Source organism: Onychomys torridus, chromosome 3 (assembly GCF_903995425.1).
Source record: "Onychomys torridus chromosome 3, mOncTor1.1, whole genome shotgun sequence".
In the NCBI taxonomy this organism is placed as follows: domain Eukaryota; kingdom Metazoa; phylum Chordata; class Mammalia; order Rodentia; family Cricetidae; genus Onychomys; species Onychomys torridus.
Window position 1 is genome coordinate 63,390,421 of NC_050445.1, and position 23,689 is coordinate 63,414,109.

Below are 23,689 nucleotides of genomic sequence, written 5' to 3' on the forward strand. Positions count from 1 at the left end.
TGTCTCTGTTTATGAAAATACTTTGCAGTTATCAAGGAAAAAAATGTACGGTGTTGGGCAGGCAGTTAATAAGGGGATGGAGGTTGGTTTGTGTGAACCAGGAAGGCAGTGATTCATAAACAAAATCTATCATGGAACACTTGACTTTTCCAGTGATTTCTTACATCTGCTTTTGTTCTGAATTTTCCTTTGATCTTTAATTTAGTGCATTTTTTATTCTTTATTCCCCCAAAGGCATATAGTTGGTGTTTTTAGGTTGTCTCTTATGTGAAACTTCAGTCCTAATGAAAATTGATATTAAAAAAAAAATAGATTTGTATAGCCCTGTTGCTGAACAACTGTCATCTCAAATGTGGCCATGACATCATGCTTTCATTGACACAGTTTTGAATTTTTATATTATGTTTTGGTTTATTTCACATTAAAATACAGTAGCATTAAGCTAGGAGCCGTGGCTCGATCAGAACAGGTCAACATCTCTACTATAACCTTGCTACTTGGGTGGTTGAGGCAGAAGGATTGCCATGAGTTTTTAGCCAATCTAGGCCACATAGTGAGTTTATAGAAAGTCCAGATTATAACATTGAGATCCTGTCTCAAAAATTAAGTAAATAACTTCTTTATTAAGGTAGAATTCACATATCACACAGTTAACCCATTCAGAATGGATGACCATTACAATAAACTTTAGGTAAATTTTATCATCTTGGAGTTCTCCACTCCCACCCCTGTCCACATCAGTAGTCACCACCAACAACCTTAGTTCTTGACAAACTCTAGCTTACTTGGCTATTTCTTTGCATTTACCTTTCCTGTGCATTCCACATAAATGAAATGGTGCAGTATGTGGTTGTTGTGATTGGCTTTTTCATCATTTAATATATTGGTTTCCAGTTTTATCCATTGTAGAAAAATGCTTCATTTTGTCTTATTAGTGAGTAAGACAACATTCTGTGGCTGTGGTCATTTGTTTGCTCATAAGTTGACAAGCCTTTGAATTATTTTATGTTTTTACTTTTAGAAATACTACTGCTGTGAAATCCAGCTATACATTTTGCACAGAGATCTACTTTCATTTCTCCTAGGCATATCCATGGGAATAGAATTCCTGAGTCATCTGGTGACCCCGTATGTAACCTTTGGAGGAACTGTTAAGCTGTCTTCCCGAAGCCTTGAGCCGTTTCACATTCCCAGCAGCAGACTAGGAGGGATTTGATTCTTCTACATTCTTCCTAGCACCAGCTTTCATCTTGCTTTCTGATTATCATCATTTTAGCAGGAATTGAGTGGTATCTCCTTGTGGATTTTATTTCTCTCTCACTAGGGTCAATGATGTTGAGTGTTTTTCCATATACTTCTTACGTGCAATGCAACAAAACAATTCTTTTTCAAATTTTCTTTGGAGATACGGTTCTTCAGATCCTTGACCATTTTTTAACTGGGTTGTTTGTCTTTTTAAGATGGGAGATTCCTTTACATATTCTGGATGTAAGTGACTTATCAGACATGCAATTTGTAAATACCCCCCTTTGTAACTTATCTTGACTTTCTTGTTGTTGCTCTTTGAAGCATGAAATGTTTTAATTTTGATAAAGCTCAGCTTATCTGGTTTTTGCTGTCACTGCTGGAACTTTTGATGTCAAAGCTAAAAAAACCATTGCCTAATCCAAGGCCGCAAGGATTTATTCCTATTTTCTTCTTAGGGTTAATAACTGTAATTCTTGCATTTAAGTCACCGTATGCATTTAAACTGCTTCTAGCGAATTTTTAACTTTATAGAAACATTAAAGAGAAAGGACAGAGATGCTGTGTATGCCATTTTTCCCACACACCTGTAGCTCCTCCAGTTATCATCATCTTTTGCCAAAGTGGTCGAGTTGTTACTGTTGATGGACAGGACTAATGTATCACCAGCCACAGTTGGTGGTGGTGTACATTTTATGGATTTGGACAAATTGCATATGGCATCTATACACTACATGGTGTATTACACTGAGTGGTTTCCCTGCCCTGAAAATCATCTGTGTTCACCTCTTCATCTTCCTTTTTTCTCTGCCCCCTAGCAGCTGTCTGTTGAGTCTCCCCAGAGTTTGCATTATCTGGAATGCCGTACAGTTCACATAGTTGGAATAGTACTGCATGTACCCTTTTTATACTCTTTCATTAAGTAACATGCACTTAAGTTTCTTTTGCTTGATAGCTCATTCCTTTTTGTGAGTATGTGTGCTGAATAATATTTCATTTTTCTGGATGTACCACAGTTAACCATTCTCCCCACTGAAAGACATACAGATTGCTTCTGTCCTTGGCAATTATAAATAAAGATTCTTTCTTCTTTATTTAAAAAGTGTTTTGTGTAGGTCTAAGTGCTGGATCCTTTTGTTAGTAGCTGGGCCATTAGGTAAAATATGCTTAATGCTGTAAGAAAACGTCAGGCTGTCTTCACATTGGCTGTGCCACATAGTGTTACTTCCTTCAGGAAAGTTCCAGCTTCTCCTTGTGTTCCAGAGTTTAATTCTGGTCTCTCAATGCTGCTGTAGTCAGCTTTTCTCCAATAATATGTGATATGGGACACCTTTTCATATTTATTTGCTCTCTGTATATTTTCCTTGCTAAATTATCTATTAAGGTTTTTCTTCTTTTGAAATTAATTTTATTTATTTATTTACTTACTTTAATAAAAATTTTTTTGAGACAGTCTCAAATTGGTCTTGCACTTATTAGCTGAGAATGATTTTGGATTCCTGGTCCTCTTGTCTCCACTCCTGGACTCCGGAATTACAGATGTATACTGCCATGTCCAGTTTATGAGGTGCTAGAGACTGAACCCAGGATTTTGTGCATGCTAGGCAAACACTACCAAGTGAGCTATCTCCCCCAACCCTGGGACACTTTTGAGTCAGTTTCATTTTATTATTGGTTTATGTTTGATAGCAGCTTTTATGACATAGGAGGCCTGCAAATGTTCTTACCCAGGCTCTGGAAAGTTTTCCTGAAAGTTTGTTTACTAGGTGAGAAAATTTGAATTTGTGTACTTTATCAATTCCTTTATTTCATGAATTATACCCTTAGTGTTTTGTTCTAGAAAGTCATCTAGTCTTTCTCTGTGTTACTTTCTTAGAATTGTGTGGTTTTGCAGTTTGTACTTAGGTTTGTGACTGATTTGGAGGTAATGCTTGTGACAATTACAAGGTACATATGAAGACTCAATTGTAGTTTTTTCTTTCTTTTTTTAATGTATACATGATTGTTCCAGCACCATCTGTTGAGAAGATTGATTGATGTTAGTATATGTGTTCCCCATTACAGGTCAGTGAACTGTAAGTTATATAGGTCTTCTATAGGTAACTTACAGAGGTCTTCTTAGGCTCTCCTTGGCTCTACTTCCTTGTCTGTCTTTTCTCCACAATTACGTTGTTTTGATTGCTTTGCTTCATTGGAAGTCTTGGGGTGGGTTAGTTCAGTCCTCCACCTTTGCTCTTCTGTTTCAATATTATGTTTAATGTTCTGAGTCTTTTGTTTCTCTGTAAGATTTAGAACCAATTTGTCAATATTCACAAAACAAATCACTGGGCTTTTGATTGGCATTTTGTTGAGATTATGAATTAATTTGGAAAGAACTGTCATTTTCACAATACTGAGTCTTCCTATTGGTAAACAAAATTGCTCTCCATTAATTTTGTTTTCTTATTTCTTTTATCAGGTTTTGTGTTTCTCGTATATAGTTTGAATGTACTTTTAAAGATTTATTTAGTTTATTTTTGTTAAGTTCTAATGTCAAGGGGATGGTGCTTTTGTTTCAAGATCCATCTGTGCTGGTAGGAAAACAATTTTCAGTGCATTTGCCTGTGTGTTCTGCTGTATTCTGTAAACTTACTATAATGAATGTTCTGAGAGACATTTGTTCATTATTTTGGATCTTGTCATCTGTGAACAGATGTTTTTATTTCTTCCAAATCGGTATACCTTGAATTTCTTTTTCCTCTTTGACTACATTAGTTAGAACTTCCAGTACAGTATTGACATGGGAACTCTTGGAGTATTTTTTTTCTATTCTTCATTAGCTGGTTTTGATTCTAAGAGATGATCCATATTGAGATTAGAAAGTTCCCTCCATTCTTTTATCATTCATGAATGTTTGATTTTGTTAAATGATATTTCTTAATCTATTAATGAGATGATTCCCTGTGCAGTTCACTGATGTGATGAATTAATTTATTTTTAATTTTATTTTCATAGCTGGGATAAATTCTACATGGTCACCTTTTATAATTTTATTTATACATTGTTAGATTCAGTTTGCTGGGGTTGGTTTTGTTTTGTTTTCCTTCATTTTGTTTGGGTTTTACATATACTCTGAAACTCACTGTGAGGTGAGTGAGACTTCTCAGACTTCTGGTTCCCCTGCTTCTGCCTTGCAAGTGCTAGGTTATTGGCACCGTCTAGAAAATGCTCTCTTGGCTTTTGTATTCTGAATGACATTGCAGGAAACTAGCATTATTCCATTAAGAGTGTGGGGAAGTCTGTGACTGCAGTGTGGCTCTGCAGTTCCCACACTGAGGGCTGCTGATGACTTCCCTCGGTGGGTGGTGATCTCCCCCAGTTGTTCCCTTTTTCCTAGTTAGGTGAGGCAGGTCTCTCCATAATTATTCATCTGCACAATCAAATTTTGCATAAGGAGATGATTGTGAGATTCCTTTTATAATGTGTACTATTTATTTTTGATATTAACAGCTTGTATACCCCCATTTGCCTGTTTATCGTTTTAAAAAGAATTTCCTTCTTATTTCTTTGATTTTCCTCTTCAGTCTTGTTTCCAACTCATTCATTTCTTCTCTGATTTTTATTGTTGCTTTTTATTTGTGTACTTCAGATTTAATTTGCCTGCTTGCTTTTGTTTCCTAAAGTGGACTGATTTTAAATCTTACTCTTTTCTAATATATGCATTCAGTGCTATATATTTCCCTCTAAGAACTGACTGCCTTGGCTATAGCCCCCAAAATTTGGAAAAATTATGGCATTCTTTATAGTTATCTCAAAATATTTTAAGATTGTTCTTTGAGGGTTTTTTGTTATTGTTTGTTTGTTTGTTTAACTCACATTATATAGACCAGTGTTGCTGGGTCTGGGTCAGACTCTGTTCAGTTTCTTTCAAGCTGTGATGTTTGGACTGATACAGAGTAAAAGGAACTGCTATAAGTTAAGAAGTGGTTAAGATGTGGGACTGGAAGAGGTTTCTTCAGCTTTGTGAGTAGATCTCAGTTTTAAGTGAGCCTCTGCTTTGGAGCTGAGAGCATCTCCCCCTCTCGGGTCTGCTGGGCTCCTCCATTAATCCCAGCGGGTGAGGCTCTGCACAGTTTCTCCTGAAGGCAGGCCTTTTAAAGAACGGAATGGTTCCTTTCCCTCTTTTCTGCCAACAGCACAAACACATTGTGTTTCCTGAAGACATGGACCCAGGTCTGCTAGTGAGAATGCACATAAATGTGGGGTCCTTGATGACCAGACTGCCCTGGAGTCTGTGACTCTCAGGTTTCTCTGCAGTGACCCTCCAGCCAGCCAGTAACTGCAGCTAAGGTCCCCTCTTCCCCCACCTCACGGGACCCTCAGGCTTGCAGACTTTTTTCCAGGAGGTTTTAATTCTCTGTATTCATCTGTGGGTCTCTCCAAGTCCCGGAGCATCAGTTTTCTCTATGGTCTTATTTATCTTGTGGGCCTAACAATTGTTCTTTTTTCAGTTTAAACTTTTTTCTTTTCTTTTTTTTTTATGGTAGAATATGGTAGTGATTGCCAATCTCCTCCTGTGCTAGCTAGATCCAAAACCAGAAGTCTTTTTTGATCAGTTTTGAGTTAACTTGGTTTTTATGGCATGAGATAGTGGTGGCGGTGGGACTTAAATTTTTCATTTTTATGTGGATACCTAATTGTTCTAAGACCATTTATTGTAAATATTATTCATCTTCCATCAGACTTTCATGTAACAACAATCCATTTACAAAATAGGAGAGTTGATTTCTAGATTTTTGCTTCTATTTTATTGATTTGTATGTCTAACTCCATGTAGTATACACTATATCTTTATGTTGTAGCTTTGAGTACATTTGCAAACCTTCATTGTTCCTCTTCCAAATTTATTTGCTCAAAATTTTCCTTTTTTAGTTTTCTTGGACTTTATGAGTCTTGAGATCAGGTTTGTTTGTTCCCCCCCCCCCCAAAAAACGACAGCTGGAGCCTTGGTAGCCTTGTCAGATTTTATAAATAGCTAATTTTTATCTTTTAAGAAAAGGAATTATAGTCCTTTAGCGAATCTTTTCTGTTTTCTCCTTTTCTTTGGAAAATTGATAAAATTCCTCTCTGAGACTGTCCCTGTCACAGCTGTCATTGTGTCTGTTTTATTGTGAAATCCTGTTTCTCAATTTGGTGGACTCCTTTCCTCATAATTCTAAGGGCATTCTTCAAGAAAACATGTTTGCCTACTTTGGTACCCAAACAACAGTTTTCTCTTAGGTGAACTTCTTAGCAGAGGGGTCTGTGTGCTCAAAACCCTGACAGAAATGTCCAGTTGAATAATGGAGTCAAAAGAGAGCTTGGCTACTCACAGGGGTAATGTCATAACTGCATTATGATGAAATCAAATGAAGAGCCATTACTTACAACTTTTATTTTAGTGATAGGGTTATTCTCTTAACAAATTTATCTGAAGGAGAATCTTAATGTAAGTAGTCGACCAAATATAGTAATCAAGGTATATAGCACGTAGCTGGTTTGAATGCAATAAGAGGGATGAAATATAACTTCTAGACATTCACAAAGGATAGAAAGAGTCCTGGGTGCACCTAAGCACTCAGTAAATATTGGTTGAATAAAGGAATGGACAGCAAGCATAAGGCCCCCCCTGAACCACTGCTTTGAAAGCCTGACTCCCACCTCAGAGATGGTTCTGGTTAATCCCTCAATTTAAAAGGATAAGTCTTGTTTTCAGGGGTAAATTGTTTTGTTTTGTTTTGTTTTGTTTTGTTTTGTTTTTTCCAGTGTTTTCAATTTTCTTAAAGGATAACTTGAGATTTCACATTTTTGCAGTGTTTATGTCATGGTTGGTGCCGATGTTGCATTTTCTTCTTGTTTACGAGAAGTTGAAAATCCACAGAATCAGTTGAGATGCAGTCAAGAAATGGAGCCTGTGATTACATGCGATAAAAAGTTTCGAACTCAGTTTTACATTGACTGGTGCAAAATTTCACTGGTGAGTTTTTTTTCTTTTTTTAAATTTTGATTTTGCAAATATAATTAGGAGTCATGTGCCTGGACATAACATCTGACTAGAACCTGAACTGCTATTGGGACTAAATCCGGGCTTTTCTTTGTCAACGGTGTGGACCTTCTTGTTTTTAAGGATTTGGTAAATTAGATGGTGGTGTGCCCACTTAAGAAAGAGTCCCATCACCTTTGTACTCCACACTTGATCCGTTGTTGAGGCTAAGTGAGCTTTGGGTGGCCGGCTGAAGTTCTTTGGAGGAGCAGGAAGCTATTGGCCAGCACACACTAGGAAGCCAGTGAGCTGGGAGGGGAAGGTGCTGCCGCCCTGCTCACTGGGAGGGAAGGAGAAAATAGTGCAGGTGAAGCTGGTCTGCTGTGACCCAGTGCTCTGCAAACTCAGATGGCAGAGCTCAGTAGACCCGGAGCATTTCTGAGGGAAGACAGTATTTTGCCCACAGACTTAAAAATAAATGTATCAACATTCTGTTTCTTTTTTAAGAAACTACCTTAAAATTTTTTATTGATTAAATTTGTTCTATGATAGTTGCAAACATGTTTTGAATTTGAACGCTAAAAAATGTAAGTGGCTTGACACGCTTATGTGTAAGAGATGTATAATGTTCCTGTTTATCCACAGTGCTTGTCTTCTTTGTATTTCTATGCAATATTTTGAGCTTATTTAGATTCTTTAATTCTCCGTGACCTTTAATGCTTTAGTGACCTTTAGGTTTAACTTCTGTCACTTTTTATGATTGATGGCGAGTGATTTAGATCTAAGTTTAAAACTGACGTCTGAACAAAGCTGCTGACACATAAACACAACTGTCATTCCATGTCTTAGAGAGGCAACTGCAGGCAGCCTTCCAGGCCCGGTGCTGGCCAGAAAACACATTACTCACATCGTGGTGCTTGGCATTCCCTGTGGTTTTTTGCCCTGTGTGCTTTTTCTCCTGTCTTTTGTATCTTGGAAAAATTATACCCTTTCTTTGCCTTCTTAAATCACATAAAATTACTTTTCTTTTAAACTGTGGTTTATGTACAATCTTGGGTAAATATTAGCACTGCAGAGCTCAATAATTCAGTCATGGTGCTAATCATCTAAGGCTGTGAGGGAGCAGCTGGGACCATGACTTACACACACTTTTCTCACCAGCCAGGAGACAGCAGGCCCTGCCGGCGACATTCTGTTCGTGGCTATGCTGTTACGTGAATTTATGTTTAGCAGCACTGTCTAACTACCAGAAGTTAAAAATTATTTCCATTTTGAAAGTTTTGAGGGCAAGGCTTTTATAACTGGAAAGTTTGGGAATTTTCGTTTAATTTTACATGTATATATTTATTTCTGTGCCACATCATTCCACAAAAATATTCCTTAAAAATTCTTAGTATTTAAGGAGGCTCAAGTGAAAGAGTTATTGGGCTGGGTGTGGTGGTGCATGCCTGTAATCCCAGCACTCTGTGAGTTTGAGGCCAGCCTGTTCTATATAGGAGTTCCAGGCCAGCTGAAACTACATTCTGCCTAAAAATAAAATAAAGATAAACATAAATAACACAGTCTTACAACAAACATAAAAAATATTTTTAAATGGTAAAAGCAGGTAAATTTAAAAAAAAAAAAAAAAGCATAAGGTTATGTTGGACAACCAGTGTCCTAATACCAAGAATAAAAAGCCAGGAAATTGAGTTATTTAGTTATTGTTTGGAAGAAGGCTGTGCGCCGATCCCTCTGCAGGTACTAAAGGCTATGCTGGCAGGGCAGAGAAACAAGCGCAGCTTTCCAGCAGAGGGTGCTGAATAAAGCCGACAATTATTCTCCCAACATTTTTTTTTTAATCACCAAATGAAACAGATTTCACATGGCTACCTTTTGAATGCCCTTCAATAAAAGCCTCAGTAGAATTAAACGCAGCGCAATGAAGGCAGATCAGTAAATACAAGATGAGCGACCGAGTGCATGCACGCTGTGACCTGGAATAGAATGTAGTAGTGCTACTCCATCGGAGGAGGCTGACTTCTGCTCTTTTTACGAAAATTAATGTCAGCCAAATAGAAGAAAGATTGAGCAGTACATTAGAAATTGTCCTTTCTTTTTCCTGTTCCAGTAACCTTACAAACCATCCGTTTATCAGCCAGTTTGTTAACATTTGCACTAGCAGCTGTCACAAGAAATGTACTTTTAGTGGTCTTAAGGACTTCTGCTTTGCAACAAACAAGCAGATACATATGCACACACGTCTCATGCCTGCATGTGTGTATGTGTTTATGTTGCAAGAAGGATAGGGAAATCTGCTATGATAAAGGCCGTACTGCTTTCATTTGTGCTTGCCCAGCACCGATAAAGAACAACAAACCAGGATGGTAAAGTAATTGGAAAACTAATTGGCTTTTGAAGGTAATTTGTCAAAGACTATTTTGGTGTGTCTGGATCTTAAAATCTCCTGTTTGTAGCTATTAATTTGATGTGCAATTGTCTTCTTTTGCATCAGGTTGATAAAACAAAGCAAGTGTCCACCTATCAGGAAGTGGTTCGTGGTGAGGGGCTCTTGCCCGATGGTGGGGAGTACAAGCCCCCTTCTGACTCTTTGAAAAGCAGAGACTATTACACGGACTTCGTGGTCACACTGGCCGTACCCTCGGCGGTCGCAATGGTGCTCTTCCTAATACTGGCTTATATCATGTGCTGCCGACGGGAAGGAGTGTGAGTACTTCAACACTAGGAACAACTTGACAAGCCTGTTAAGACAACAGCATAGACGATCCCATTAAAAGCAGAGCTGCATCTAGTTCACAAAACACACTGAAAATGAAGTGAAATTTGGTTCCAGTCAAACCAGCAGTACTTTTTCCCTTTCAAATGAATTAAAGTAGTTGTGAGTCTAACAAACCAAATTAGGGGCCAAAATTACTTTATTCAGAAATGATTGAGGCTAGATATAAATTCATGATGGAAAAACAATACCAAGAATAATTGAGACTAGACACTGTGGTTGTGCGAGCCATCTTGTGTGAGCAGAGACAGGAGTCTATTGACATGGTAATTGCATTTAAATAAATAAATTGTCTTAGTCAGTGTGATGAAAAGTGATGGTCAGAATTCTTCTGGAAGTCATTCCGCTGTCAAACAGGGTGACACAATCTAAATGTTTAAAATATATTAAAAAAAATAACCCAGGAGTAAATTAATGAAAATAAGGTATCATTTGAGTAATGAGTCTTCCCTTCATGAATAGTTAGTACTTTCAGGACATCTATGTCAATTAAGATAATCTCCTGAGATTACTTGGAAGTCAGGGTAACAAAGCAAAGGCTCAAAAACTCATAAAGCAGCAAGTAACAAATTCTCCATTCTTCATCTAGCCTGATTTCATTATGTCATAGAGTTTATTTCAATCAAGAGCTTGACTCTTAATCTCCATGTTTTCCATTTTCTGTGTGTTTCTCATCAGTATTCCATCGCTGTCTGTGTACTCACTCATTCTAGCACTATTGAAAACCTGCTGGCAAATGCTGCCTGGTTGTATTTGAGTCACAGCATCAGCATCTCCCCATCACACAAGGTCCCATGAGCATATAGTCTTAATGTTCCGAATATCAATGCTATGATTTAATTCATAAATTTTGTTTTGTTTCTAGGGAAAAGAGAAACATGCAAACCCCAGAGTAAGTGTCTTCTTTCCTGTTATTTTCTTTCTCATTGTCTCCGTCACTTCTCGGTTTCCCATCATGCTCCGTACATGTGTCTCATGCTTTCTTTTCATTCACCATCATTCATAGTTGACTTCAACTTCACAAACGTGAAAGCTGCTTTCTAAATAGAGAAGTGTAGGATGGGCAGACACTAAAAATAAAAAGGGCTCAAAACCTAAGGTCACCTAGATAAAAATTAAACCTAAACTATTTCAGATTCAGAATATTAAGATGTCATTGATACCATGTGATTTCCCAATTTCCATTTCTATAAACCAGAGGACAGATGAAAAGGCCTTTCATACACATTTTCCTGAATCTACCATAATAACCTTTCATAAAATGAAACTCCTGTGAGTATTTATAAATACTGCCCCCACCAGAAGCAATAATATAAAAGCTATCATGGTTTTATCTTAATCCTAGAAAATAAATAGGTAACTAGTTTATGACTTGGGCTGTAATATTAACATAGTAGCTGAGTTTAACTTGAGACTTCCATAGAGGTGTGTGAGATGTATGTTTTTCTGAGCTAGTTTGTAGAACACTTCCAAAGCAATAATGTCTTCTTTTTAAAAAAAGCCTATTTCAAACTGATACTCGTTAGGCTAATACATCATTTTAAATGTGTTTTTATTTCTTCTTTTATGTAGTATCCAACTTGTCCATCACAGTTCTATTCAGAAATCTACCAAGGAGCTTCGTGACATGTCCAAAAACAGAGAGATTGCGTGGCCCCTGTCTACACTCCCCGTGTGTCACCCTGTGACTGGGGAAATCATACCTCCCCTGCACACAGACAGCTACGACAGCACCAACATGCCCTTGATGCAGACACAGCAGTAAGTATCCATGTGGAGGCACCGTTGCCAACATGCGTGGGTATTTTACTAATATCTGTCAAAACCATAGCATTTAGCTGTTGCTGGTTTGGTTGATTTATTATTGGAGGGCACCATACCAAAATATCATGACTTGGCCTGACATAAATTTAAGAGAATCATCTTTCAGATGTTTTTCATTGGTAATAAAAATGTATCAACATTAATATATGAGAAATTGACACTAATAATAATCCATAAGTTTGTCCTAAGATGAACTCATTGTTAAAGATAGGCATAGACTAACGCATGACCATCACATTGTTCCTAAGAGGCAATGGGTTTGATTTTTCTTTTAACTACCACAGAACTATAATCAAAACTTTTTTTTCTATATAAAAGATGTGTGTGTGTGTGTGTGTGTGTGTGTGTGTGTGTGTGTATTTGTACATCAAAACAAGCAGCTCCGATTGGGGCTTTGAACACACAATTATTATTCCTTTTTTTAAAGACAGGGTTTCATGTGGCCCAGGCTGGACTTGAACTTCTGGTTCTGCTTTGGTTTCCTGAGTGCTGGAAGTACAGGCATGTGTCACCATGTCCAGATGAACATGCACTCAGTTACAGCAAATCTCCCACACTTCAGAGACAATGGTCAGGAAGCCCTGAGAGGCCTTAAAGAATAGTTGTGGGGAAGGAAGGTGAGGGATTTTATATACTTAGAAACTAGATTTTGATATATGAAGTGGTAGGTGGTGCATCTGTCTTTTTTGTTTGTTTTTTGTTTTTCGAGACAGGGTTTCTCTGTGTAGTTTTGCGCCTTTCCTGGAACTCACTTGGTAGCCCAGGCTGGCCTCGAATTCACAGAGATCCGCCTGCCTCTGCCTCCCAAGTGCTGGGATTAAAAGCGTGTGCCACCACCACCTGGCTGCATCTGTCATTTATTCCCTTAGAATATAGCACTCTCTTTTTTTTTTTTTTTTTTAACCGTATATTAGAATGGATTAAATTGAGTTGCCCCAAGAACTAGAAGTCACAATTGTATTTTTGTGTTCATTCCTATTTTTAAAGTGAATGGTATGGATATGCAGAAAAATCTCTCTGTCCCTTACTCCTTTACACACACACACACACACACACACACACACACACACACACACACACAGATGTAAAAGTGAAACCTGTTTAAAACTTTACCTGAGAATCATACTGGACACAGATTTTTTTTTTCATTGAAAGTGCTTATTTATCATTATGTAAAATGTATGCGCAAAATAAGATCAAACAGTAATCCTACAGAACAGTGTAAACAGCCTGGCTCCATGCATTTACCCAAAACACTATGAAAATTTAATGTAATTGTAAATATTTTCTTAAATTTCTATCTACTTAGGGTTGGTTGTATAAGCTAACGCTGTGTGTGTGTGTGTGTGTGTGTGTGTGTGTGTGTGTTTGAGAGAGAGAGAGAGACAGACAGACAGACAGACAGACAGACTAATCCAAGCCCTTCAGTGGTGGTCAAACTTTGCACACATTTGAATTCAAGATTTTAGAAATAAATATTATACTAGTGATGTGCATATGCAAGTTTCACAATATTTAATGTAGAGAATGTATGTACATTCATGGTCTCTTTATAAAGCTTAGTAGCCTATTGTTATAGGCTTATCTAAGACCCCATTTCCTTGAATTAGGAACTGATAGAAAAATCAGTAGTTTTAAGAATATTGTAATAATTTATAGCTTATTCATCTATTTAATTTTTAGATGAAAATTGAGAATAATCTTATTCATTCTCAGAATCATATTTGGTACTTAAGTACTCGTTCTTACATTGTGTAGTGGGCCAGAGAAGTGTTCATAGTTCTCAGAACATGAAATTATTACATATTCTTGAAAACAAGATTTTTTTTGTTTTGTTTTTACATGTATTATTTTGGGGAGGGCTGCATGCCATAGTGCTCATGGAGTGGTTAGGGACAACTTCGAGGGGTTGATTCTCTCTTTCCACTGTGTGGGTCCTAGGAATCTATCGCAGGTCATTAGCCTTTGTAGCAAGCTCCTTTACCTGCTGGGCTGTCTCACTGGATACTTCTTGAACCTGTGGGGACCAGTCAGAGAGCACAGGTCTGGGAGTGTTTCTGGTGATGGCGTCACGATATGGAAATCTTTAGACTACAACAGGAGTTACTTGCTATGGTGAGTTTGAGAGCTTGCATATACACCATGCAGTTAGTCTAGTGTTAGTGATGTGTAAGTGAGGAGGGAGAGGCTACTGCACTTTTAAAGATACCCCTTCCAGTCATGTATGTTGAGAATAATAAATATTTCCTAGAAAAATGGTGATTTTCCTGTGCCAGAATTTTTATACTGTTGCTACTGATATATAAATTCCTCTTATATATCAGTATATAAAATTTTCTCTCTAGTTCATAAATGTCTGCTTCTCTCTGGCCTTTCCAGAGCCTGTAAAGACTACCATTATGCTGATCTGCTCTTTGCAAATACAATAGATTATTACACTGAACTTGCAACAATTCCAACATATATGTGTTTTGAAGTCCAGAAACCCTTTGTATTATTCCTATTTCTGCTAATGGAAAAGCTCCATTAACTAGCACTTCTATATAAATAGGGTCCGTAGATAATTGATGATGTTCACAGTGATTGTTCTGAGGCACTGTGGGATCATCAAGTGCGCCTGACTCATCAGAGGAAAATTAAATTACATTCGGTGTCGCTTCGGTGTTGAGTGTATATTATCTGTCTTTTATTCTTGGAAATGGATAATATGTGCACGGTCTCTATGGTAACTCCCTATAAGCCAGAATATGTGATTAACCTCATTTTCTAACTATGCCTGATAATAGGGAATTTATTGTGTTAGATTCATCAACACTTTTTTTATTACAAAAAATCAACTTTTACACTTTAACTGAAAATCATTGCTTTTTTAAAAAAGCTTTATTTTGGTATCAAGTAGACACATAAATATTTTGGTCCTTTGGATGGAGCTGAATTTTGAAGGTGGAAATGAGGCATTTATTGAGGTGTATGGTCCTCCTAGCCAGGTGTGTGCTTGGACACTGCTGTTTCATGATGCGTGTTAGCCTTTTGTGAAAGGGCTAACATTTCAGCCTTACACATCCAAGCGTACTACACTTACCATTGGTAAAGAATTTGATCAGCTACAGGATTTCGTGTTTATTCCTTGGATTTAATAGCAGAAATAGTCAGGCAAAATGATATGACTCGAACACTTATATGAACTTATAAGCACATTCGCAGCTTTCCTTCAAGGCTGCACAGAAATTCATTTGGTATTTTAGACAAGTCAATCCATTTGAGAGGTATAGAGCACTCACAACAGCTGTGTAACCAAAGGCTGCCACTGTTATCACTTACATAGAAATATTTTCTTTTTTGGGCACAATACTTCACAGGGCTCCAGACTAACACCATAAATTATCCAGTAAAAAAAAAAATAAATAAATAAGCATGATCATTTGTGTGTGTGACAAATTTAAGACACCAACAACAGACAAGGATAAATGAGGTCAGTGTGGAGATTAGTTACCAATTCTGATGTCTACTTTGGATAGACAGTGTGTGGTCATTGACCTCAAAGGTATTTCTGAGCCATTGCAGGCACAGGGACATTAAAAGAGGAAGAACAGCAGTAGGCTCAGTAGAAATGGGAGGCATGGCACATGCTTAGAAAAGGGGTGCATTTAGTACACGGTTCCTTTTACTTTTCATATTACAGAGAGAATATGACCAGGTGATGAAATTTTCACGTGATGTAGATAGAGATGGAAGATCAATTTAATTTGATCTTTTCTAATGTATTTATTTATGCTATATATAAGTCTGGAACGATCTTGGAGGTACAAGGAAGTTGCAAAGATAATGGAGAGTCTATCATTCATTACTTTCAGTCAATTTCTCTCATTAAAACCTCGTGGTACTGTGTGTGCCCATGGCCATAGTGAGGTTCTTAACAATGGTGCTTTGCTATTGCCTAGACTGCAGACATTTGTTAGATTTCACTAGTTTTCCAATCATGTCCTTTTTCTCTTCAAACATTTTCTTAAGGGCACAGTAGTCACCATGTTTCCTTAGTGCCCTCTGCTCTGGGCAGTTTCTTAGACCTGTCTGATTGCCTTGATAGTGTGGACAAGCACTAGCTACTTGTGGCTTACTAATCCTTCCCCTCTCCATGCATACATTTCTATTGATTCCCTCCCCCTACCTCCATTGGCAGTTTCCTTAATACAATTGATTTCTATAAATCAAATTTTAAAATAATTCTTAAGTGTGAATTGCCTTGACCCAAAGAGTCATTGAAATTGAGGTGATGTGTTTAACTAGAGGCTTAACCAAAACTCTAGAAGGTATTCTTTATAGCTACAAGATTAAGTTCTGAGTCATAGAATTTTATGTCCTTAAGTTGAAGACAATCTTAACACCATCTCCAAACCATGGTGCTCAGAATCTCTCGGAGCTTTTCCAATGTGGAGCTCAGCCCTGCGTCAGGGCTTTGCAGGCTGGTTGAAGTACACACCATAGAGCAGGACCATCACTGAGAATCCCCATTTAACAGCTTAGAGAATCGCAAAGCCTCTTGGGTCATCCTAACAGGGATGCAGTTAGAGTGTAGGTGGTACATACACTCTTCCACCCAAACTTTTTTCTAATCCCCCAAAGGGCATGTTTGGAAGTACGAAATAGGACTGTATTTTACCTATAAAGTTTGGGTTGTTTGTGAATATATGCAGTTAAACATTTGGACTTTTCATCAAATTCTTCAACTGCTTGAAGGAAATGCTGTGGGGGAAGTGAGCGATTAGTACTGACTTGAAAACAGTGACCAAATGAGAGAGAAAAATGCTGAATCTTGAAAAACTAAAACTAAATAAAGGGACTGTAGTCAGTATATGGTTTTATGCCTTGAGAAGCAGGCATTGACTGGAAGATCCCAAATACTGAATTTTCTAGAGAAACATTGATGTATTTTGAAGTGTCTAGGAGCTATGTTACCCTTTAGGAAGATGATCTACTTCCTTATTCTTTTTGTAGCAAGCTTCATAGCCCCTGACCTTTACTAGGTGAAGCATCTTCCCAGAGGGCCCTTATGTAATGGAGAACATGAGAAAATGCCCCATACACTTTCCTGTAACATTTTTAACTGGCTATGCAAAAAGTAAACCTAACATCTAATCCAGGATAATTGAGTGCCCCTTTAACAGGAGCTAGGCTCTACTCAAATCTTTTTTGCAAATCAACAACTCTTAGAGTGCAATTAAGTCTTATAATTAAAGCTAGTAAACTAATTTTAGCTTATATCTGAGTGTTTTCCATTTGTCTTCTCTTCAGCGTTTTAATGAAAACCAACTTTTCAAGGTAAAATTCCACATATAAAAAATTAAGTTTTAATGAAAGTTAGCTGTCAGTACACAAGAGCACAGTATTCCTCTTGACCAGAGCCATCAGCTGCCTGCCGAGGATATTGCAGAGCCATTTACTTACAAAATTTTTAATTCTGTAAGTATGCACTATAAGTAATGGGCTCATGGTTGCTTGGTGGTTTTAGGTCCTGTTGGTTTCTCTTGTGTCAGGTTAAAGCTATATAATGTTTGCTTCTGGACTTAAACAAGCAAAAGGGAAAAATTGAAAAAAATTGGATGGAGGAGTCTTCCTCCTTTATATACCATATAGAATATAGAGTTGATTTTAGTTAAAATGAAGGTTTTTACACTTAAAACTACAGCAGTGCTTCTAAGTTTGGTGTGTCCTTCCCTTCTGTCCTCTTCAAACTTCCTGATTTCTCAGTAAAAAGAATTGTAGCTCCATCATTTCAAAGGGGAAAATGAAGGTTTGGGGCAGTATCAGTTTTTCTGAAATAATAGGCAAATTTCCCAAATAATACAACTACTGCTTCTTGCTAAGTGTCTCCATGTTATTTTAAAAGACATCTGCACACTGAATGTCATTTTCTTCCCATTCTGGCATAGATTCTGTGCTCTTATGTAAGTCACTTTGTTTTTTGAGTCTTCAAGCAAGTAACAACATAATCGGTTGCTAATCATCCACCTTACTCATAGAATGACTCTACAGGATAGCCAACAATGTAAATTACCTTGAAACCATTGTACAAATAACGAATAATTGTGTTCTCTCTCAAATCACTTATTTACTAATTTGCAAATTATTACCTTTGCTTTCCTAAAGAATGAAGCTTGTGCAATGACTAATTTGCACAATTTTCTATTTAGATGCAGGTAATTAATGACAATAAAATTGGGAAATAATTAATGCTAATAATTTAGAGAATTACAGTTTTTCTTAGCTTTCTACATAATGCTACAGTTTACATATTATAACCTTTCCATAAGTCCATTAATAACTTAATTACTCTAAATACCCTTATGACTTTATAAAGGTCCTTTCTTTGAAGGATTATAGGTTCTCTGTTTGAAGTCGGCCCCGCTCTCCTGTCCAATTGCTTTCAGTGGCCTGTTTTCTGCACAGATGGACATGTTCCCACAGCCCACACTGCTCTGTCTTCATCACGGCTCCAGTAGAGTCAGTGGTAGGCATAGTATTCAGTATGCCTGCTGCAGCGCTTTTGTGAGCACCCTCCTACTCTAGGTGGCACACATGACCTCATAGAGACCAGGTGGGCCAGACTCTGCTGTGTATCCCAGGCTGGCCTCTAATCCAAGATCCAACCGCACCTTGATTTCCTACATGTTCACACACAGGTAAGAATGCTCACAAGTAGCTCAACTTTGTTGGTGTTACTTAACCTCTTTGCACACGAGAGCTTTTTATATGTGTCATCTAAAGTTTCATTTGCAGGTTCAGGAGACCATATACATCATTCAGTCAGATGCAGTGTTGGTTGTCTGAAACCCATAGACTAATTCAACTATAAAATGGCTCTTTCATATACCTTGTCCAAATTTCCTGTAAGTCTATGTGTTCTTTAACCAACAATTTCTCATCAGCCACCCAAGACCATTGTGATTGTAAGTTTGGAAGTATAGCCAAAGAAAAAATTCAGGAAAAACAGGCATTGATTGTCTTTGACCACTGGTTTTTAAATAATATTCCATCGAAGAATGTGCTGAGAGGCCTAACAAGGGTGTGGGGTTACAAGTGGCCTTCTCCAAACACTGATTTTGAATTTAGGGTGTCCTTCAAACACAGCTTATGGGAAATTGCTGTCTTTGACTGTGTGTGTCAGAACACTCAGACCCTGGATTTTCCCCTCTTTGCTCTACGTTTTTTGTCAAAGTGTGTTGGTTTAATTTGTTGTTAGATTAGGTGTGCCTGGAGCCAATGGAGAATGAGGATGTAGGGGAAGTGTAGAGCAGTTTCAAATGTAGAATAGACCCATGTCAGTTATGCCTGAGGATCTGAAATGAAGCTCATCCACGCCTCATCCCAAGGACCCATGTAATTGCATTTTGACTTGTGTAATAAAAGTCTTGGCTTTTCCATTGTTAAATGCACAGCTCATCTCTTCAAGGTTTCTACATCAATTTTTCTACCTTTGTGACCAAATCCAATATAAATACATTGTATGAACTTCTGAAAGAACAAACAAACCAAAAAAAAAAAAAAAATTCCCTAAACCCTATGAGCATAAGTACAGTTAAAATCTAATAGCAAAAGAGGATATAATCATTGGGGTAAATTATCAAATAGTTTCCTTAACTTGAATGAGAATGGATTTTGTTATTTCCTTAGCAATGCATTTTTAAGTGGGACCTGATTTTTTTTTTTTTAGTCACTAAAAGGCATTTAGAAGAGATTAGGAGTTTAGGCTAGGCATACTTTAATCCCAGCACTCAAATGAGGCAAGCAGGTGTCTGTGAGTAGGAGGCTAGCCTGATCTACAAAGCAAATAAGAACCTGTTCAAACAAACAAACAAAACAAAACAAAACAAAAAACACTGGAAGCTTTAAATAGTACTCACCTAGCAGGTGCTGTGTTCACCTCCATCATTATGTATGTTTTTCTTCTTTACTGTGATTTTTGTGTGCTTGTAGATGTACCTCTGTATGTGTGTGTGTGTGTGTGTGTGCGCGCGCGCATGTGCACATGTGTGTTCAGGCTCAAGGTTGACATAGGACATTTTTTTTTTTTTTTTGGAGACAGGGTTCCTCTATGTAGCCTTGGCTGTTGTGGAGCTCACTCTATAGATCAGGCTGACTTCAAACTCACAGAGATCTGCCTGCCTCTGCCTCCCAAGTGCTGGAATAAAAGGTGTGTACAACTACCATCTGGCTGTGACATCTTTTTTTAATTGCTATCAACCTTAGGTTGAGGCAGGATGTTCCTTGGGACTTGGTGCTTATTGTTGGGTAGGCTCTGGATCATGGCTGGCCAATTTGCTTCACACATTCCTGGTCTCCAGCCCCTGCCCTCAGGTCCTGCATTTTAGGAGGACTGACATACTAATCCAGCAATTTATATGGGATTCTGGGGATCCAAACTCTGGTCCTTGTGCTTTTTTGGCAAATACTTGACCCACTAAGCCATCTGTCCAGCCCCTTTATTTGGAACCTAGGACATTCCTGGCAGGAATGATTCGGATCAGTGGTTTTCAAACTCTTGGTTACTAGACACATTTTAGGGCTGCATGTGAGGCAAAGGACGCAAAGCAGGCAGGCTTCCTGCTTCCTTTGTTCACTTTTGGTACATCAGAGTTCTGAGTGTGATTTCAGCACTGCTAAAGAGAAACAAAAAGTTTTGACGGTCCTTACCACATAGAATAGGTTGACTCTGGGCTTTATTCCACCTACAACCTAAATTGTATATTTTCATGAACTAATAACAATATGAAAATTTGCCATACAATTTATACATCTACACATTAATAAATATGTGCATATTACCTAAGTCTTTGTAAGTATCTCACTATCTCATTCAAAAATTTGCGTGTTTCTTTCCTCTTAGAGTTATTAACAAAATAGGATGGTTCTTACTAATAAGGCAATTTGGGGCAACAAAATAGCTTATGCAGAGAATTATAGTGGCAGTCAGCACATGTTTGAATGTGTACTAAATAGCCTGATTATCATCTAATTTAGGGGTGCTTAGAGAGTGAAAACATGTAGAAGAGGTCCTTTTTATTTTTACTTTCTGCATGTATCGGTGTATGGTGCATGTATATGCATGTTCACATATGTGGGTGTATGAAGAATGCATGTGTGCATGTGGAGACTCAAGGTTGATGTCAGAAATCTTCCTTAAGAACTCCCTATCTTTTCCACTGAGGCAGAGTCTCTCAGTTGAAACTACGATTTGCTGATCCCTAGACTAATTACCTCTCTCCTCACCAGGGGGAACCCCTTGTCTCTGTCTCCCTAGTGTTGGAATAATGAGCAAGCTGACACCCACCTGGCATTTATGGGGAAGCTGGGAATTTGAATTTTGATCCTTATGCTTGTCCAGCAAGTGATTAATCTACTGAGCTGTCTCCCAGATCCCAAAGAGGTGGTTCCTAAGATGTTATTTTTTAAATTAAAATAATGGTTCAACATTTAATGCATTCATATGGAATCTTTTACTCATAAGAGTAAAATGTATCTGCTCTGTGTAATATATATATTGAAATGAGCCACTGAGAGAAGATTCCGTGGGTAAAGTACCTGCTGCCTAGCATAAGTGACCTGAATTCAGTCCTTATGGAAGGAGAAACTGACATCTGGAAGCTGACTTCTGACCACACCTGTGCCATGGCACACGTGCAGGGACACAAATACACACAGACACACTTTTTGTAAGTAACATATATCTGCTGTAATTAACTTGGAGTTGGATTTGCAATGACAAATGTGGGCTCATTGAGTATTTTTCTAACAGGTTTTGTTTCAAACAGATGGGGTTCTCGTGTAGGGGAGGGTTTATTCCACTTTTCTTTCTTTCTTTTTTTTTTTTTTTGTGGAGGAACAGATAGTTTTCTGACTGCCTAAGACATATTAAAGAAACCAGAAATTTAATTTGCTGATAGATATAAGGAAATATTGAGGTGCTTGTTATAGATTTGTGTCTTGTGAGATCGTCTGACAGCAGTGAACATAGCAGATTGTAAGGGAGGAATAATAGGAACATGAAATATATCAGACCTGTCAGACACTCCAAAGGAGAAATGAAGGTATAGAAGTAGGGAACAGATTATCCAAGACTGAGAATATCCTGAGATCCCAACTGAATGACTTTGGGAATGGAAGGAAAGAGAATGGTCAAGGGAGACTCCTGCATTCCCACTGGTCCAGATGGGAAAATGGACTTTCTTGGGATGAAGATTAAAAAAACACATTTGGGATAATGAATAAAGATGGTGATATGCTTTAAAAGCTGTTTCAGTGTGCCAGTGGTGATGATGATGATATGTGTACATACATATACACATTTATGTATGCATAGATACCTGTTCTCTGATCTAGACCTAGTTTGGAACTGTTCAGAACAATGATTCAGTTGCTGGAATCACTGTTTTTAGCTGTGAGACTTTGGGACTCTAAGGCTGTTTCCTCATGTAAGAAGATGAATAAAGAAAAGCCCTATGTCTTCGAGTTGTGAGGCAGGTTAGTACAGTGTGGTGAGCATTTCATGAGCTTTGTCAGGGACTGCTATTTATCTTCCTTGGTCTTCAGTCTCCTCGTGTCTGCGCTCCTGAGAGGGAGGCTGAGAACATCGTCTGGGGCCTGTCTCTCCATGCAGGTTTCCATCTCAATGTGACTTTGTTCTCTCTTCAAAAGTGTAAAAACACACTTTTACTCAATAGTGTTAATCATTTCCAGGAACTTGCCACACCAGACTCAGATTCCTCAACAGCAGACTACAGGTGAGTACTAAAACGCTAATTTGATGATTGTGAATGAAGCTAATATGTTAAAAGATAATCATAGTACTATATAATTGATGACACTTTTATCTTCATCAAGGAAGGAAAAACAGTTGTTTCATCCCTAGACTTAGAACCTCAGACTAATAGCTTAGATTATTGCATAAATTGTCATCAGAGTGGCAAAGGGTCTCGAAGCAGTAGCACCCATGGAGAGGTGAATTCAACTCCCCTTCCATAAGGTGGGTGGAGGGACTCCCTATTCTTCTCCTTGAAATAAAAGGTTTTTAGCTTGGATGGATGCAGGATTTGTCTCAGTAAGTGAGCAGGTTGAAACTGACTCTCACAAAGGGAAGCCATTGTGACTAATCACTGAGCCTTCGGGGTGATCAATGAGAATGGTTGTCCTGGTTTTAGAGCCGATTTAAAAGGCCATTTGAACATGACCAGTGACACAAGATGGTGGACAATTCTCCCCGGGGCTGTTATGTTTCCCCAAAACTTGCTTTCTTTAAGTTTATTTCTTTCAAGTGCCCCTCAGAGTTTTCCACAGCCAGTTATTTTATTCATCCCTCACTCATGCACGATTGTCTCCTGATTAGTGGACGATTCCTGGTTCTAATTGTCAGGCAACCAGTAATGTCTTTGTTCCTCTTTTGGAAAAGCAAGAGAAGTTCTAAAAATGTAAGTTGAATGTAGAATTCTAAGTATGAACAGTGGCTTTGTGGTAGGAAAGCCATTAAGTGAGTCTCAAAAAAATGTCAGCCACATGTAGAAATGTGTTGGAAATTTTCATTCAGAATTATCTTCTCTATTACTGCTTTCGGGAATTTAAGGAGATTTTCGTTTGACAACTTTTCAAAGATTTGAGGCAAGTATAAAAAAGTTTTTTTATCAGATTTTAATTATAAGATGATGTATATCAGAATTGTTCCTACGGATTTGATTGCTTGTTTTAATTAAATGCTAATGTGATTCAAGCAGACGTTCAATATATTGATGGGTAGTGCTGCTCGGTAAACATTCAAAAGATTGATGAAGAAACAAACTTAGCTATAAATATGT

The 23,689-nt window shown here is 37.8% G+C and overlaps 1 protein-coding gene across 10 annotated transcripts in view; it reads left to right on the top strand.

Annotated features, from left to right (window-relative positions):
• The window catches only part of Sgce (sarcoglycan epsilon), a 68,581-nt gene that overhangs the window by 42,713 nt on the left and 2,179 nt on the right, over positions 1–23,689 (top strand). For 2 of the 10 annotated variants that reach the window (XM_036180834.1, XM_036180838.1), the window contains 6 exons: positions 7,078–7,240; positions 9,741–9,952; positions 10,888–10,914; positions 11,595–11,783; positions 17,139–17,165; positions 18,220–19,835. In XM_036180834.1, coding sequence (XP_036036727.1) covers positions 7,078–7,240; positions 9,741–9,952; positions 10,888–10,914; positions 11,595–11,783; positions 17,139–17,165; positions 18,220–18,346 — 745 coding nt within the window. In that variant the 3' untranslated portion in view covers positions 18,347–19,835. Of the gene's footprint in view, positions 1–7,077; positions 7,241–9,740; positions 9,953–10,887; positions 10,915–11,594; positions 11,784–17,138; positions 17,166–18,219; positions 19,836–22,580; positions 22,625–23,460; positions 23,496–23,689 lie in introns of those variants that run through there. The other 8 variants (XM_036180837.1, XM_036180843.1, XM_036180836.1 and 5 more) reach the window with 5 other exon arrangements.